Below are 19,124 nucleotides of genomic sequence, written 5' to 3' on the forward strand. Positions count from 1 at the left end.
GTCACAATCAAACTAGGGTTTTAGAGTCTTCAAACCCAAATCTCTCTCCCATTTTTTTCCCCTTTTCTTTGATGTTTTTTTTTTTTTTTTGCAAATAGGGTTTTGAAACCCTAAAAGCCCCAACTCATGTGCGTGTGTGCATGCATGTATGTGCTTGCGCATGTGTATGCATGAGTGTGCATGCATGGGTGTTTGGGCGTGCATGCATTTGTGATGCAGGATCGATGCATGAACTAATTAACATGTGAGATCATGTAGCGGAATTAAGATAATTAACAAAAAAAAAAAAAAAACACACACATGCATTGCCAAAATCATCACAAATCCCATAAAAAAAAACTAAAAGAACGCCATGCATGATCCTAGCCTAGGTTACCAGCATCATCATACAAGATCATTAAATAAAACGAAACTAGGATCTAATGGATGTAGGGACATCCAATTAGCATAGGGTATAGTCTATTTCAAAGTAGATAACCTAATACAACCTAGGTTAAAACTTAGGGTTCGGGTAATTTGGGAAAGTAGGAAAATGAGGAATTTTAGGTTCAAGGTTAGGGTTTTGGGATTGGAGATAGGTAAAGGAAAAATGTATTTATGAAACGATGAAGGCTTAAGATGGGAGAATTGAAGAATCCAAAGAAAATACCTCAATGGAGGAGAATAGAGAAGATGGTGTGGGGATAGATGGAGACCTCGCACCTCCGTTGATGAAGATTAGCCTCGCACCAATCTCCATTCCAAATTGCAGGGAAGGATCTTCAAATCGCATGAAAATGGAAGAAGAAAGCAAGAGCTTATATGTGTGTGTGTGTGTGTGTGTGTGTGTGTGTGTGTGTGTGTGTGTATAATGAAATCTAATGGGAGAGAGGTCACACGCCCCCCTCTTTTATAGATCTAAGAAGTTTCGAAAATTACAATAATCCCCGTCTCCCCGTCTTGTGAATCTTAACGAAAATAGCCATAATCTAAATAAAATCAATCAAAACACTCATAATCTGTCTAAATATAAAATAATCAAAAATTAAATCCTAAAAGATGATAAAGTCTAAAACTGATATGGACGATCAACTATCAATGGCCCGATCATGTGATCTATGCGATCCAATGGCCCGATCGTTGCGTCCCTCCAATCCAACGGTTTGGATCACTCCATAAAGCAGCCCATGTGCATCTTCCTAGTGTGGGGTCTTCCAGATGCTCGCACATGCACATGGGGTCTTCAACACGATCACGGATACTCGCCATGCATAGGGAAATCGGTGTAGTGCGCCTCCTCCGATACGTATGTAAGGGTGTATGTGACGTGATGTCCTCATCAACTCTCCTCGGTTGAGAAGAGTTCGCCTCTGACAGACTAAAACTCCTGTAGTGCTTCAAAATGTCTGGATCTAAATGCTGTAGCTCGTCCTCTGTAATCCACATACTGTCTGAAATCGGCCTGTGCTTCCACTTGACAAGGAATTTCTGAAATTTTCCACGTCGAGTGGAAACTGCTTGTGTATCCAATACGTCTTCTATTTGTTCGCTTCGAGCAGGCAAGGAAGGTAAAGGTGGTAATGGCTCAGATGATTGGTCAGGTAGGAGCCATGAATTTGGGACTAGGTCATGGTCTGTGGGAGGGTCTGTGGATGGATCAAAAGGTGAAGTAACAAGACCCTTGTATTGGACTAAATCTTCCACATTAAAAGTAGAACTAATTCCCATGGTAGGTGAAAGTTCTACTACATATGCATTAGGACCCAGTTTCTGCATTATTTTGTATGGTCTCGTGCTACATGCTTGTAACTTTTTAATGGCTCTATGTGGGAACCGTTTAGGCCACATGCGAACCATGGCATAATCTCCTACTTGGAATTCATGAAATCTGCGATGAGAATCAGCAAATGCTTTGTATTTTTGATTACTTACATTAATTTGCTTCCTGACCTCACTATGCAACTCATGTATCTGACGTGCAAACTCTTGTGCAGACTCAGATGGCCTATGGGACACAGACATAGGTATGAGACCTACAGGACCTACAGGTTTCCTAGGTTTGTAGCCATGCACAACGTCAAATGGACTCATGCCTGTGGACCTATTGATGGAACTATTGTATGCTAACTCAGCTATAGGCAAAACGGTATCCCAAGTTCGGATGCGATCACCCACAAAACATCTAAGTAGATTTCCAAGACTCTTATTGACAACTTCAGTTTCACCGTCTATTTGAGGGTGAGAGGCAGATGAAAATTGAAGCCTCGTCCCCATCATGTGTCACAGTGTCTTCCAAAAATAGCTCATAAAGCGTACATCACGATCAAACACTATGGTCTTAGGTAGACCATGTAAACGCACTACCTCCCCAAAGAAAAGTTTAGCCACATTGGAGGCATTTGACGTTTTCGAGCACAGAATGAAATGAACCATTTTAGAAAAACGGTCCACAACCACAACTACGGAATCATATTTCTTGATAGTTTTCGATAAGCCCAATATGAAACTATATTAATATCCTGCCATGGAGCATCGGGTACTGGCAAAGGCGTATACAATCTTGTATTTTGCTTCCTCTGCTTTGCTAATTGACAAGTCTTGCACTGCCCAATAATCTTGTCTACATCTTGCTTGAGACTTGGCTAATAAAATCTATCCTCCACAAGGGCAATGGTCTTGTCCCTCCCCAAATGACCAGTTACCCTCCTGCATGAAGTTCCCAAACTAGAAAATCACGGAGGGAGGTATGATGAACGCAGAGTCTGTCACCTTTAAATAGGAACTCATCGATGATGACAAACCTGCGACTGTCGGTCGACTGACCATCTCGCAGTGACGCATACAACTCACCAAAGTATGGGCAAGTAGGATACTCTTCTCTCAACCAATCAAACCCAGTTACTTCCACTCTCATACTTTGGAGTAACGCCACACGACGACTAAGGGCATCAATAGGTTTGTTCTCAATCCCAGCCTTATGTTTAAGAACAAAAGAGTATTCCTGAAGAAATTGAACCCATTTAACATGCCTAGGGTTTAGTTTCTTCTGGGAATTGAGGTAACATAAGGCTTTGTGGTCAGAGAACAAAACAAATTCTTGCTGTAATAAATAATGCTGCCAATGACGTAAGGATTGGAGGATTGCATAGAACTCTTTGTCATAGGTGGAATACTGTTGCTTTGCCTCATTCAACTTCTCACTAAAATAAGCAACGGGGTACCCTTACTGACTGAGCATGCCACCTATACCTATCCTTGATGCATCACACGCAACCTCAAAGACTTTAGAAAAGTCTTGAATGCGCATGACGGGGGCTTCACTCATCTTGTCCTTAATCTCCTTAAATGTTTTAGAGGTAACTTTAGTCCATATAAACTCCCCTTTCTTGATGCAATCAGTGATGGGAGCCATGATGGAGCTAAATCCTCTGATGAACCGCTTATAAAAAGTTGCCAAGCCATGAAAGCTTCGCACCTCATGAATATTGCGCGGTTCTAGCCATTCAACTATGGCCTGGACTTTCTCGGGGTTTGCTCTCATGCCCTTAAATGATACGATGAACCTTGACAAGATAACGCTCTTCGACATAAATGTGCACTTCTTAAGGTTAACGTATTGCTTTTCAGTTTTGAGGACCCCGCAAACTTGCCTCAGATGGTCGATGTATTGTTCCTTTGATGTGCTATAGATAAGAATGTCATCAAAATACACCACAAGGAACTTACCCATAAAAGGGTCTCAACACCTGGGTCATCACTCTCATAAATATGCTCGGGGCATTACTCAAGCCAAAGGGCATGACTAGCCATTCGTATAGCCCATCCTTCGTCTTAAAGGTTGTCTTCCATTCATCTCCTGGGCGTATATGTATTTGGTGATACCTGCTCTTGAGGTCAATCTTCGAAAAGATTGTGGCACCCGCCATCATGTTTAACATATTATCAAGACGCAGTATGGGAAACTAGCACTTGACCGTGATTTTATTTATGGCTTGACTGTCCACACATATGTGCCACGTGCCATCTTTCTTGGGCGTGAGAAGCATTGGCATGATACACAGATTTATACGCTCCTAAATGAAACCCTTTATAAGGAGCTCATCTACTTGCCTCTTCAACTCCGCATGCTCCGTAGGGTTCATTCGATAATGATGAAGGTTTGGTAGAGTTGACCCAGGGACAAGATCAATGGCATGCTAGATGTCCCTCATGGGTGGAAGCTCATCTGGTAAGTCCTCTGAAAATACATCGTGAAACTCATCTATAATCAGTTTCACCTCAGGGGGTCCCTCTACACTAACCTCAGGTGTAACTTCTCTCGCCACTAAGGCGTACACCATTGAATCCACCGTAATCTCTCTCTCAAATTCCTTGGCGTTGATAACATGGAGAGACTTAAGTTGGGATTTCCTCGCATCCCTTGGGTTATCTGACTTCCCATTAGTTTTCTTCTCCGCATTGCTTTTTGGTGGGAAAGGAACTGGAGATATCTTTTTGCCTTGATTTATGAATGAACATACATTTGAGCGGCCGTATATCGTCACACCGTGGTTAAATAGCCAAGGCCATCCCGAAATCGTCTATCTAACGTCCATAGGTAAAACGTCGCACCACAACGAATCTGAATAGGATCCAAAATCAACGAGCACGAGACATCACTGGGTAGCAGGTATGGAAGATGCATCCACCCATGACACTCTATAGGGTTAAGGGTGCGGTTCAGGTTTCAACCCCAAACGGGACAGTGCTAGTGGAGACCACATTGGTACAACTGCCACTATCGACGATCACCTTGCTATTCTTCTCTCCGCATTTTCCATAGGTGTAAAATATCGTAGTCCGACATCAATCATCATTCTCCTTAGCATTGGTCAAGGCGCACCTGACTACTACAAGTGGTGTGGTCTCTTCTTCTTCTACTTCCTTATATTGATGTTGGGCTGATAAAATTCTTCTTCAAAATTGCCCTGTTCATTTCCTTCCTCACCATTGTCAATTACCATGGTTTTGTTCCTCTCTTTCAATGGTGAGGAAGGAAATCACGGTCATAATGCTCCTCAATTGACAATGTTCAGGATCATAACGGTCGTTGAGACTTTCACACCTTTCATGGCTTGTGCATCTGGATCATAACGGTCATAATGCTCCTCACGTGGTGGTGGCATGTGTTCTCGACCACGGCCAACACCTTGGCCACGATCATGCTCCTGCTTATCAACTTGATTTCTAGTTTGAGAGTGGACGTCCTCCCCAGTGTTGGGGTTTGCCTGTAAGGAGGCTTCAAGTTGATTGATGCGCGCATTGGTCGCAGCTAATCGAGTGGCAGTGGTTCTACTGTGCGCTTCAATGGTCGTCAGACGATTGCTGATAGAATTAAGGGCATCGAAAATCTGCTCTAGATTCATAGTGGGATGTAGACAAAAACTACGCCCTGAACGAGTGGGCATACACAAGGAAAAGAAACCCTAGAGGTGACTCTAACCTAGATGTGACACAAAAATCCTATATAGCCTATATCTATATGGGAACTCAACAAAACTTAAAAAAAGGGCCGACTAAATTGAACAAAATATGTTCCATTCGCAGAGCTGGTCACGGGGGTCTGTAAAAAATTTTGACCACAAAAAAGGATTGATGATAGACTGACCTACGCTAAAACTGTGCTCTGATATCAAATTTGATACAGGACCGATGCATGAACCAATTAACATGTGAGATCAAGTAGCAGAATTAAGATAATTAACCAAAAAAAAAAAAAAACACAGGCATTGCCAAAATAATCACGAATCCCATAAAAAAAACCAAAAGAACATCAAGAATGATCCTAGCCTAGGTTACCAACATCATCACACAAGATCATTAAATAAAACGAAACTAGCATCTAATGGATGTAGGGACATCCAATTAGCACAGGGTATAGTCTATTTCAAAGTAGATAACTTAATACAACCTAGGGTAAAAATTAGGGTTTCGGTAATTTGGGAAAGTAGGAAAATTAGAGATTTTAGGTTTAAGGTTAGGGTTTTGGGATTGAGGATAGGTAAAGGAAATATGGATTTATGAAAGGATGAAGGCTTAGGATGGGAGGATCGAAGAATTCAAAGAAAGTACCTCGATGGAGGAGAAGAGAGAAGATGGTGTGGGGATAGATAGAGACCTCACACCTCCGTTGATGAAGATTAGCCTCGCACCAATCTCCATTTCAAATCGCATGGAAGTATCTTCAAATTGCATGAAGATGGAAGAAGAAAGCAAGAGCTTCTCTCTCTCTCTCTCTCTCTCTCTCTCTCTTAAATAAAAAAATCACGAAATCCAATGGGAGAGAGGTCACACGCCCCCCTCTTTTATAGATCTAAGAAATTTCAAAAATTACAATAATCCCCGTCTCCCTTTGTCTTGTGAATCTTAACGAAAATAGCTGTAGTCTAAATAAAATCAACCAAAACACTCATAATGTGTCCAAATATAAAATAATAAAAAACTAAATCCTAAAAGATGATAAAGTCTAAAACTGATGTGGATGATCAACGATCAAAGGCCCGATCATGTGATCCATGCGATCCAATGGCCCAATCGTCGCGTCCCTCCAATCGAACGGTCTGGATCACTCCATAAAGCAGCCCATGTACATCTTCCTAGTGTCTAGATGCTCGCACATGCACATGAGGTCTTTAGCACGATCACGGATACTTGCCTAGTCACAAGGAAATTGGTATGGCCCGCCTCCTCTGATACGTACGCAAGGGTGTATGTAACGTGATGTCCTCATCAATATGCTTATGAACGTACCTATTATGCGAACAAATTGGGATACATCTCTCTAATCTCCACCTCTTAGTTTTAGGAAGCTTCCTCTACATTGTGATGCCCCCACATAACTTTTACCAAGGGTATCAGTTTTGTATGGAACACTTGATCATTCCTATCAAGAATGCAGACGAGTTGTTTTGGCATATAAAGCATCGTCTTTGATCTCTTAGGGTTGCCAAGCTATGATGTGAGAGGCATCTCGCTAGTACTTCCTTAACATTGACACATGAAAACATCGTAAATATTAGCTAACTAAGGTGGTAATGCAAGCCTATAAGTAACAACGCTAACTCTCTCTAGGATCTCAAATGGACTAATGTATCTTAGAGCCGACTTCCCTCTCTTGTAGAATCTCATCGTGCCCTTCATCAGTGAAACTTTCAAGAAAACCTGGTCACCAATGAAAAACTTTAAACTACTCTTGCGATATTAGCATTGCTTTTCTGATGACTGTGGGCCATACAAAAACGGTCTCTAATGATTGCAATCTTCTCTGTCGTCTCTTGCAGTAACCCCGACCTAAGCAAACTACTCTCTCCTACCTTCGCCCAAGGCAAACTCTATCAGTGGTAAATAGTCATCCCAACTCCCTTTGAAATCAAGTACATAGTACACAAGCATAGTGATATAGGACAATTAACCACTTGCTCTAAAAGCTTGAATTGATAGGGCATCGTGAATCAATCCCCTTATCTCATAGCCTAGGCCCTACATCCCATGGGCTAGGACCTAGGCCGAACTCCCCTCATGGGCCCCACTTCACATGGGTTCTGCTTCACATGAACCACTCGCTTCACGCAGATGGGGCCCGCCTCACATGACCCGCCCACCCCGAGTGTGCCCCTGCATCCCACCGGCAACCCCACTTGAGCCCGGTGTGAAAATGCCCCTGCATTAATCACCCCTGGTGAGGAGTCTCGAACATGAGACCCCTTGCTCTGATACCACTTTGATGTAGGATAATTAACCACTTACTTTAAAAGTTCGAACTGATAGAGCATGGCGAATCAATCCCCTTATCTCATAGCCCATGTCTCACATCCCATGGTTTAGGATCTCGAGCGAACCCCCCTCGTGGGCCCCACTTCATATGGGTTCCACTTCACATGAGCCATCCGCTTAACACAGATGGGGCCCACCTCACACGAGCCACCTACCTTACATGGGCCGCCCACCTCGAGTGTGCCCCTACTTCCCACAGGCAACCCCACTCGAGCACAGTGTGAAAATGCCCCTACATTACATAAAGCATGCTTCGAGGATCTAGTTCACTTGCTCAGTCTGTCCGTCGGTATGGGGATGAAATGACTTACTGAAATCAAGCCAAGTCCTCAATGCATTTTGGAAACTCTTTTAGAATCGAGATGTGAACTTGGAATCCCGATCAGATAAAATGGACACTAGGACCTCATGAAGTGTTACTACTTCCTTTATATAGTGTCTAAACAACACATCTAGGAAGTAGGTAACATGTGTGGGGAGAAAGCACGTAGACTTGGTCAATCAATCAATGATGACCCAAACTGTATCATAACTGTGGCACGTCCTCAGCAAATCCATAATCACGTGCTCCCACTTCCATTTTATTATTGTTAACGGCTAAAGCATCCTTAACGGCCTCTGATGATCTGCCTTCACCTGCTGGCATGTGAGACATCCAGACACATACTCGACAATCTCATTCTTCATGATATTCCATCAATACTGCCTGCAGACATCGCGGTACATCTTCGTACCTCCCAGGCGGATCATGAATCTAGTGCGATGTGTCTCATCCATGCTTTCCTTTCTCCATGCTTTCCTTTCTTTCAAATTAGCCACATTAGGAACACAGCTTGCCTCAAGAGTCTCAAACCACCATCAGCAACAACCTATCAGTCCGGTTTACTACCTTCTGCTACTTTAGCAGCGCTAGCTTGTAACCACAGATCCTGCTATTGAGACTTCACTACCATGTTAATCAAAGTAAGCTAAATTGCCAAATTAGAGAGAAGTGCCATAGAAGTTTGTGAACCAAACTGAATGTTAAAATATCTTCTCTATAGAAGTTTGTGAACAAAACTGAATGTTAAAATATTTCACCATATCTAGCATCCTCCACACCTGAATCATAAGATAGGCAACTATTCCTCGTGACATATCGGGCAATACATCTGCAACCACATTTGCCTTACTTGGATGGTACTGAAAAGTAAAGTCATAGTCCTTAAGAAACCTCGCCGCCGCCTTATGTTCAATTTTTTCTCTGAAAAGAGGTACTTCAAGCTCTTCTGATTTGAGAAAAGCTCAAGTTTCTCTTCGTATAGATAATGTCTCCACATTTTGAGAGCGAACACCATAGTAGCCAACTCCAAATCATGAGTGGGGTAAGTTTGTTCATGCGCCTTAAGTTGTCTAAATGTATAAGCCACCCCTTTACCCTATTGCATAAGGATACAACCTAAGCCTTTCTGTGAAGCATCATTGTACATCACAAATACTTCATCACTAGATGAAACGGGGAGGACAGGGGTGGTCGTTAACTGAGTCTTCAACTCAGAAAATGCTAGCTCACAAGCATCATCCCAAACAAATATCAAATCTTTTCTAGTTAATCGTGTTAATGGAGTGGCAATGCAAGAAAATCCCTCAATGTCCTCCTATAATAGCCATCCAAACCCAAGAAATTGTGAACTTCGGTCATGCTAGTGGGCTCCTTCCAGTTCAACACTGCCTCAACCTTCGAATGATCCACTAACACACCATCTTTGGAAATCACATGACCCAAAAATCTCACATTCTCCTACAAAAACTTGCACTACTCAAATTTAGCATACAATTGATGCTCTCTCATGGTTTGAAGTGAAGTGATAAGGTGCTACTCATGCTCCTCTTGGGTCTTGGAATATATAAAGATGTTATTTATAAACATTAGGACAAAATAATCTAGATAAGGTCTAAACACCCTATTCATAAGATCCATGAACACAACCACTGCATTTGTCAGCCCAAACGGCATCATCAATAACTCATCGTGCCCATAACGAGTCCGAAAAGCAGTCTTTAGAATGTCCTCCTCTTTGACCCTAAGTTGATGATATCCTCATCGTAGATCAATCTTGAAGAAGAATTGGACTTCCCTCAATTGATCAAACAAGTCATCTATCCTTGGCAATGGGTACTTCTACTTAATAGTGACCTTGTTGGGCTACCAATAGTCAATGCACAACGTCATTGATCCATCCTTCTTTACAAACAATGCTGGTGCACCCCATGGTGACGTACTTGACCGAATGAAACCTTGTTTTAACAAACTTTTGCATATGTTCCTTCAGTTCTTTCCATTCTACTAGTGACATCTGATATGATGCTATATAAATCGGTAAGTCTTGGGCACAAGATCAATAAAATCAACTACCCTCCCTGGAGGCGATCCCAATATGCCTCAAAATAGTCAATTCACAACGTCATCAATCCATCCTTCTTAATAAACAATGCTAGTGCACCCCATGGGGACGTACTTGACCAAATGAAACCTTGTTTTAACAAACTTTTGCATATGTTCCTTCAGTTCTTTCTATTCTACTAGTGACATCTGATATGATGCTATATAAATCAGTAAGTCTTGGGCACAAGATCAATAAAATCAACTACCCTCCTTGGAGGCGATCCCAATATGTCTTGAAATACATCTTAAAACTCGCAAACTACTAATATTTGGTTGACATCAAACTCTTGCTATTCAATTTCCACAAACGTTAAGAAACTCTTTGACAATCCATCCTCCTGAATCCCCACAAATTGGAACCACGACTGTTTAGGGATACAAAAAGCAATTGCCTTCTCAAAACAATCCAACTTGGCATGAATGAGGCCAACCAATCCATTCCCAAGATGACCTTGAACTAATGCATCTCCATCATAATGAGATTAGTCGGCAAAATTGAATCTCTAATTCTAACTGGACAAGACTTTCACACCCGATCTAATATAATAAAGCCTCATATCGGTGTAGCAACCACCAACTCCTCACCTAGGAACTTAGGTGGCAAACTCAACAAGCACACAAAAGAAGATACAATGAAACAATACAAAGCTCTAGAATTGAAAAGAACCCTACCAGGCGAAGAATAAATAATCACCGTACCTTCCACTACGGCTCTGGTGGCATTAGCATCTCTCTAAGCCACAGCGTACGCACTACCCTAGGCCTGCTACCCTAGAGCCTGGCATCTCTCCCTCTGCTACAACTGCTCACGTGGATAGGTACAATGTTGATATATGTGACCCGCTTCTTCACAGTTATAACAATTGCCCGTAAATTAGCTACGTTGGAGTTGAAGTAGTAGTCACTGTCATCTTCTACTTCTTGAAAGTGTTGACTTGTTTTTGAAGCATGTTAGGTGCAACTCAGCCCTTGCCCTTCACCTCCATCTTCTAGTCACAGGTCCTCAAAAAATCTTCACTATGTTGTTCAATAATTAGGGTTCATTCAACGACATCCGCATAGGTCTTGAGCTTCAACGCCATCAAGTTGTTACAAATAGACCCTTTCAAACCTCTCTCGAACTTCTTGGGCTTAAGAGTCTCATTTGCAACCATGTACATAGCAAAGTGGGATAACTTGGCAAACTCGGCCTCACACTGGCCCACAGTCATGGTACCTTGCTCAAGATTCACGAACTCCATTGCCTTCTTCTCCCAAAAACTATCAAGAAAGTACTCATAGAATTTCTCGCTGAACATCTCCCATATCCACACCGTTTCCTCACCCACTGATCTGGCCATCATTTTCCACTAATGGTTGGTTTTTCCTTCCAACATGAAAACTTCTAAAGTGACCCTCTACTCCTCATCACAACCCATGACAACAAAAATCTTCTCCAACTACGTCTTCCACTTTTCTTCCTCCATAGGGTCCAGCAAAACCTTGAAAGTTGGTAGACTCAACCTTTTAAGTTTCTTAACCAAGCTCTTGGCATTGTCTTGCTTGATAGATGGGGTCTCCTCATTAGTACGATAGACCTGCTGCTCTAAAATGATAGCCAAGTCTCCTAGAGCATGGAAGACTCCATTGAGTTGTTGTCAAACCTCAGAGGCGTTAGGTGTCGATGCGGTTGTTGCAGGTCTACCTCTACCTCTGTGTTCGAATATGATGAACGATTGAAAAGGTAATAACTTCATAATTCATTAAAAAATAGGTCACCAAAGAGCAACACACTAGCAGAAATAAATAAACAACAACAATCAACACAAAGGTGCATCCTATCTCTAATGTGGCTATGTGTTCAAACAAAACCTAACTCCAAATCTATTGCGAAACCTTGGGCTTTAATACCAAACTGTCATGCCCCGATTTCAACACCTAGATTCGCTAGACCCAAATCTCGTACCCCGGGTCTGCCCTAAGCTTAACAACCCACCATTAAGAATAAGAAGAATAATAGATAATTAAAAAAAATAAAAATCAACAAACACTATCATCAAACAATCACAAATAATATTATTTCAAGTAAAGAAGAAAATCAACTTTCTCTAGTACTTTAGGAAATCATTTTTAAAAAATGCTAGGATACAAGTCTCTCATAACTAAACAAAAAATAAAATAAAAAATGAAACAAACTAAAAAGTAAGAAATAACATCGGCAAGAAATTCTCAAGCACTTTGCTAAGGTCCTATTCTTGAAAGACAACATTAATAGAAAAAAGGATGAGCTTAAAAGCTCAACGAGTATATCTCAATGCAAATTGCACAAAGAAATGCTCAATTTCAAATGAACCATGAATTAGCACGAAAAAATGACGTGCACGAATATAATGCGTATTAATCAAATTTTCAATAACAAAAAACAGTTTACTAATAATCAATACAAACTGAAATTTAGAACATTGGCCCGAAGTTCAAGACATTGGGGCCAAATTAAACCAATTGGCCAACACTTTGAAAACCACCAAGCTTGTATAAGTGGTCTCTTTCACCCACATGATTTAGAAAAATAACATCAAAAGTGACATGCATGAAAATGATGCGTATTAAACTATTGCATGAACATGATGCATATTAAACTAATTTTCAATAACAAAAAACAATTTATTAATAGTCAATACAAACTGAAATCTAGAACACCAGGGCCATTTTGAATCAATTGGCCAATATTCTCTCAAACCCATCAGGCCTATATAGGTAGTCTCTTTCACCTACCGGGCCCAAATCCATGGGTGACCATTCATACATTAGTTGGTCAGACTACTACTCCACCCAGCATAAGTGGTCTCTTTCACCTACTCGGCCAAGATTTGTGGAGGTTCCAAAAGGTACCAATCAAGGTTTTGCAACTTTCAACTCAAGGGTCTCAATCACCCTACCTATTTTCATTTTAGGGACTCTCAACCAAAGGGACTCAATCACCCTACCTATGCATGTTTTGGGGACTCTCAACCTAAAGGATTCAATCGCCCTACCTGTTTTCTGGCATTGCAAGTACAGTTCACAAATATACAAGTACAACACATGATTTTTCTCAAACCATCATTTCCAAAAACATCACACGATCATCTCTACTTCGATCAGAAAACTAGAAACTATTACGCATATGATTTAAAAAACAATAGGCCAAACGACTCTCCATGATCATCGAAATATCCAATAATAGTTCACAAAAACCCAAAAAATAAGATTTTTGCACAACTGGGTTTTCTTGGAATTAAGATAAGATGGTTCATACTCAAAAATATGAACAAGAGTTCTAGCAATTTGCACAAACCATCTAAAAGTAAAATGAAGATCAAATCAACATGATGACAAGATGAAGATCAAAGAATCAAGGAGATTTAGCCACATTAAAGCTCATGTATGTATCATAACAAGATGAAAACTAGAAAAATATAAGAGATACTCGCATGAGATCAATGTTCGAATCATTTCCGATATTATCTCTAGCTCAGCGATACTGATAATGTTGGTAGTATCAGGAATTTTAGGTATTAGTAATGTATCGCTAAGTGTCGCCAACGTCTCAATATTGCTAATGTAATTGTCAATATTTTCAACTATGTAAATTCTAGGTGTCGCTTGTATTGCCAATGCATCAATATCGCAAATATTTTCAACTATGTAAATTCTAGGTAATGCGTGTATCATAAGTGTATATTGATGATATTTTAATAATATCGCTAACGTATTGATATCATCAAATTTTTATTTATTAGAAAAAAATTATTTTTATTTTTTTTCATGGGCTCATGGTTGTATGTAGTGTTCAATTTGTCCTTGATAATCTTGATAATATTTCGATATTATCGATATCACAACATGTGAGATATTGAGACCACAATCTTTCTTTTCCTTTCCAATTGTTGATGATTTCTTGTTGAAATATCACGTGTTGTTGATATTTTACAATATCGATGGATGTTTAGATGGAAGGTTGGATGGTTAAACTGGCTGGAGGGGATAGTTGGACTGATTTCTTACAACAACACATGCTTTTAAGGCCCCATTAAATGAAAACTTGTTATGTATGCATTCTTTTTACAATTTTTTATTTTTATTTTTAATTTTTAATTTCTAAATATGCAAATATCTACATTTTAACATCTCATGAAGTTTCGCTGAAAATTCCACCATTTTTCGTATGTTTCTCCGCATTTCCGGTTATCAGCGATTTTATCGGTAATATCGATATTGTTTCCGTATCCCTGTCCAGCGAAACTTGTAGTGATAGTGATACTTCGAACACTGCATGAGATTCATCGTGCTTTAAGAACATGATCAAATTTGGAAAATAATGAGAAAAATACTCATGTGAAATCAAAAACACAAAACCTAAATCATAATTATGATCAATCATGGTTTAAACGCAATATGAAGTTAGGAAAACGATGAGATATACTCACTCAAAGGTTTTTATAGTCTTGGAAGATCTCTACGAGCATGTGCAACTCCTAGGACGCTCCACAATCTCCAATGACTGCTCTTTCCTCACCCTTTTCTCTCCAATACAATCAAATTAGGGTTTTAGGGCCTTCAAACCTAAATCTCTCTCTCTCTCTCTCTCTCTCTCTCTCTCTAAACCCCACCCCACATTCCCCCCCCCCTTTTTTTTTGCAAATAGTGTTTTGAAAACCTAAAGGGCCCAACCCATGTGCGTGTGTGCGCACATGTGCGCATGCGCATGCGTACGTGTGTGGTTGTGTGGCCGTGCATGTGTCTTCCTAGGGTCGCTACAGTATGGCCCTTTATAAAGTGGAATGGCAATTCATGTAACCAACCCCAATTAATTGGGATGAGGCTTAGATGGCGACGATGATATTGAATTCAAGTGCACCCCACAAGTACACTTGCTCGCAATTTGGTTGAATTTATTGAGGTGCAGGTGCAGAAAACAAAACCCAAATGGGCTGGCTATTAGTTTTCTTCATTTCCACCTCAGATAAAAAAGAAAAAAATAAATTGTGAGTTTGTAATATGGTTACCAAAATGGCCTAAATACAATTCGCAGTCGACTTTCAATTGCAAAATTGTCAAATGCTCCTTCAAGTTCAAATACTACTTGTTATAATTGTGTTTCCTACCACTACTTTAATTGCTAGAAAAGCATTCTACTCAACCCAATATACAGGTACTTAAAAATGTAACCAAACTAGTCACCATGTATAAAGGAGACGCATTGAAGGAAATAGAGACAATGTTTTAGGTATATGGAATATGAAATTCTTACGGAGTCCAAACGTTGCTTGACTTCAAACACAACAGAGGAATTATGGGATCATCAACCCCAGGATGTACAAGCTGAAAATTCAAGTACATGGCGCATACCTTCAGGTCTAGGATCTCGATCAGCTACGTGCATCCGAACAGTCCTTCAAAGCCGCAATCCGCTTGGAGAATTTCATCACGGTTATCAGTGTCATCCATGTCTTGGGGTGACCGGATGCAGCAGGGACGCCGGATCGGGCAGCAGGGGGTGGCCGGACGCAGCAGGGATGCCGGATCTGGCAGCAGGGGGTGGCCGGACGCAGCAGGGAGGTCGGACGCAGCAGGGACGCAGCAGGGAGTGGCCGGATTTGGATCAGTATGGCTCTGATACCATGTAAAACAGTGAATCCAAAAAGGTTTTTCTATGTATTTGAGACAACCCAATGGGGTTGAATATATAGATATTACACTCATCTATAACAGGAAAGGAAAGATATTACAATCATCTATACAAGGTAAGAAGATATACAAGGTAGTATGTGAGCTGTCTAACAACAGCTACAGACTGCGTTGACACTTTCGAGAAGCTGCTGCTGGTGTTCCCATGGTCTGCTTGTACTTCTGGTTCACAACAGAAGTAATCAAAATCAAACTCCATGTTGCCGCTATGTGGAAAATCATATGGGCTCGTCGTCAAATCGGGTAACCAATCATTTGGTTGGGGAAAAGGCAATTCTTCACAATGTTGAGAACTTGGAAAAATGTCGGTTGGATTCTCTGGCCTCGTTGAAACATCGGGGAACGAATCAAAGGGCACATTCGGGGAACTGCCAAGAATGGGCCCATCAGCATAAGGGACTACTTCTCGCCAGTGTTCATATGCAACCTTGATCATCTGCTGCATTTCCACCTGATACAAGTTACCTGTGTTACTTGTGCATGGTGCAGTGGGGTGCATGAATGGACCTATGTGTTGGACTAGACCACAAAATCTCAGCATAGATAGGAAAATGTCAATATCTCTACTATGTATGTAATGTGAATAGCTAGGGGCAAAAACTTGCATGCAATTAGTTTTTGGACTTACTGAAACCTGCTTTATTGAAGGACACGGGATGGGTTTTCCCAAAGAAAGGGCATCTAGGTAGTCACGAGGTGAAACTTTCCCTGCTTTCTACAACTTATAAACAGTATGCAGGATATGATGGTTAATACCCAAACACTAAGAATTTGTACATGTGGAATATAATAAATTCAATCTAAACCATAAAAAGTCGTGGGCTCTTAAACTAAAAGTTACGTTGAGTTGATTTCTTAAGGTGGTCAGTGGATATTTGCTGGACAGTCAAAATGAAAACGGTCAATTGTCCAAATTCAACAAACAAATACTAATTAATCAGAGGATAGGATTGTTAAATCAATCTCATATTTGGTTGATGACCTATCTAAAGTCGTTACCACCACTTCATGGTTTGATTAAGTTAATGTTTGCCATGCATACAATTTCAGAGTTCCTGAGTATCAATCTTCACAGCCTGCCATATCAAATAACTCCCATTTTACAACCGCTTCTCTCCCCTCTCCCACATCTTGTAAACCTCTTTCAAGCTCCCCTCTTGCATTGCAAGTGCCATACGTACTAGCATGTAATATTTTATTGAGGTTGACTTCTTTGTTAATCATTAATAGGAAAACTTCCCTATTGTGCATGAAGTTCAATCTTGTGGGCAATCTATGCCAATGATGTAATGGGCCCATCACGAATTGACCATGCTCCCTAAATATCCCAAACTGGAAGATTGTAGCCACCCATCTTTTTGGCTTTTTCCATTGAGCGTGGATTGTTGGAGTATTTCATGATGGACAAAAAGATAAAATGGGTCCCGACTATCATATACCCAAACCAAAAACCAAACAAAAAGAAGAGAAGGGGGGGGGGGGGGGGGTGGAGCCTGCCTACATGGAGGCAGGAGGCAGTGTTCGAAATATCGATACTATCGGCCGATATATCGGCCGATATTATCGTTATCGCACCCATGCGAGACGATACACCCCCGATAACCCCCGGAAGATACCAAAAAATCCCAATTTCAAATGTCGGCCGATATATCGTCGATATCGCACGATATTTTGACGATATCGCGCGATTTCCTCGAAAAAATCGAAAAAAAAAATCGAAACTATAATTATCCGAAAAAATCGAAAAAAAAAAACAAGAAACTGGATTTCGGTACCTGTACAAGAGATCGTCATCATCGAAAGCTTCTATTTGGTGGGCCATTCCAATCGAAGCTTCTTTCGTAGATTAGTGCAAGCAAAATCTTCGATTTGGGAGAGAAATCCGTCAAAATCCGAAGAAATCCGGGTATTTGGGCGACATCGGGGGAAATCCTCGTCAAAATCTGGAGAATCTTCGCCGGAATCCGAAGATTTGGGAGATCTGGGGGTCGGAATCCGAAGATTTGGGAGATTTTGGGGCCGGAACCCTCTCTGCTTAGAAAAAAAAGGGCGTCCGGCCCTGGTTTTTGAATTGGGTGGCGTCCGCATGAAATCGGATTGCGTACTGAGTTACTCGGTGCACTCTTATCGTACTGAGTAAACTCAGTTGGGCCCACCTTGAATGTATGTGGTCTATCCACGCCGTCCATACGTTTTTCCGGATCATTTTAGGGGTTGAGCCCAAAACCGAAGTATATCAAAAGCTCAAGTAGAACATACCAAAGGAAACAATGGAAATATTGATTTCCACCGTTGAAACATTTCTAAGGTCCCCAGTGATGTTTATTTGTCATCCAAACCGTTCATAAGATCACATAGACATGGATGAATGGAAAAAACAAAAATCATCTTGATCTAAAACTTCTGTGGGCCCCCAAGAACTTTTCAACGGTAGACTTCAATTCACATCATTTCAAGTGGTGTGGTCCACTTAAACTTTGGATATGATTAAATTTTGGTTGAAAGCCCTAAATTTATATAACAAGGCGGATGTACGGAGTTGATACAATGCAAAAATGACAGTGGGCCCCACAGAATTTACTCAGTACGCTTAGCGTACAGAGTTGCTCAGTACGCAATCTGCGTCCGTACCGCACACCACCGACGGGTGTGTTGACGTCGTCACCCAATTTTGTGGGTCCCATCATGAGGTATGCGTTATATCCTAACCGTTCGTCCATTTGGTGAGCTCGTCGTAAGACTTGAGCCACAAAATAAGACAGTTCCAAAGATCAAGTGGACCACACTGAAAAAAGCAGTGGAAGATTAAAGGTCTACCATTGAAACCCTTTTGGGGTCACAAAATTTTTGATCGATATGATATTTGTTTTTCCTCATTATCCAGATTTGTGTGACCTAATGAATGAATTGGATGAAAAATAAACGTTATGGTGGGCGTTATGGTGGGCCCTACAAATGTTTTAACGGTGAGAATCAGTCCCCACAATTATTTGTGGTGTGGTCCACTTGAGCTTTGGATATTACTCATTTGATCTAAAATGATCTCTCCATATGCATGAACAATATAGATATAATAAATACATTACTGTGGGGCCCATTTCACTTTGAATCGTTCAGACAACCTGAGCGGGAGGAGTGCCTGCGACGGACGCACATTTCATGCAAAAGACTTTCGCATTAAGTTCCTGCGCTGGGAACT

At 41.0% G+C, this 19,124-nt stretch overlaps 1 protein-coding gene across 2 annotated transcripts in view; it reads right to left on the minus strand.

Annotated features, from left to right (window-relative positions):
* LOC131255466 (calmodulin-binding protein 60 D-like) overlaps positions 1–19,124 on the minus strand; it is an 86,779-nt gene that overhangs the window by 1,461 nt on the left and 66,194 nt on the right. The window contains exons 7-8 of one of the 2 annotated variants that reach the window (XM_058256194.1): positions 16,020–16,376; positions 15,587–15,687 (exon numbers count right to left, since the gene is read on the minus strand). In XM_058256194.1, coding sequence (XP_058112177.1) covers positions 15,607–15,687; positions 16,020–16,376 — 438 coding nt within the window. In that variant the 3' untranslated portion in view covers positions 15,587–15,606. Of the gene's footprint in view, positions 1–15,437; positions 15,688–16,019; positions 16,377–19,124 lie in introns of those variants that run through there. The other variant, XM_058256193.1, reaches the window with a different exon arrangement.

This window comes from Magnolia sinica, chromosome 9, assembly GCF_029962835.1.
Source record: "Magnolia sinica isolate HGM2019 chromosome 9, MsV1, whole genome shotgun sequence".
NCBI classification, from domain to species: Eukaryota; Viridiplantae; Streptophyta; class Magnoliopsida; order Magnoliales; family Magnoliaceae; genus Magnolia; species Magnolia sinica.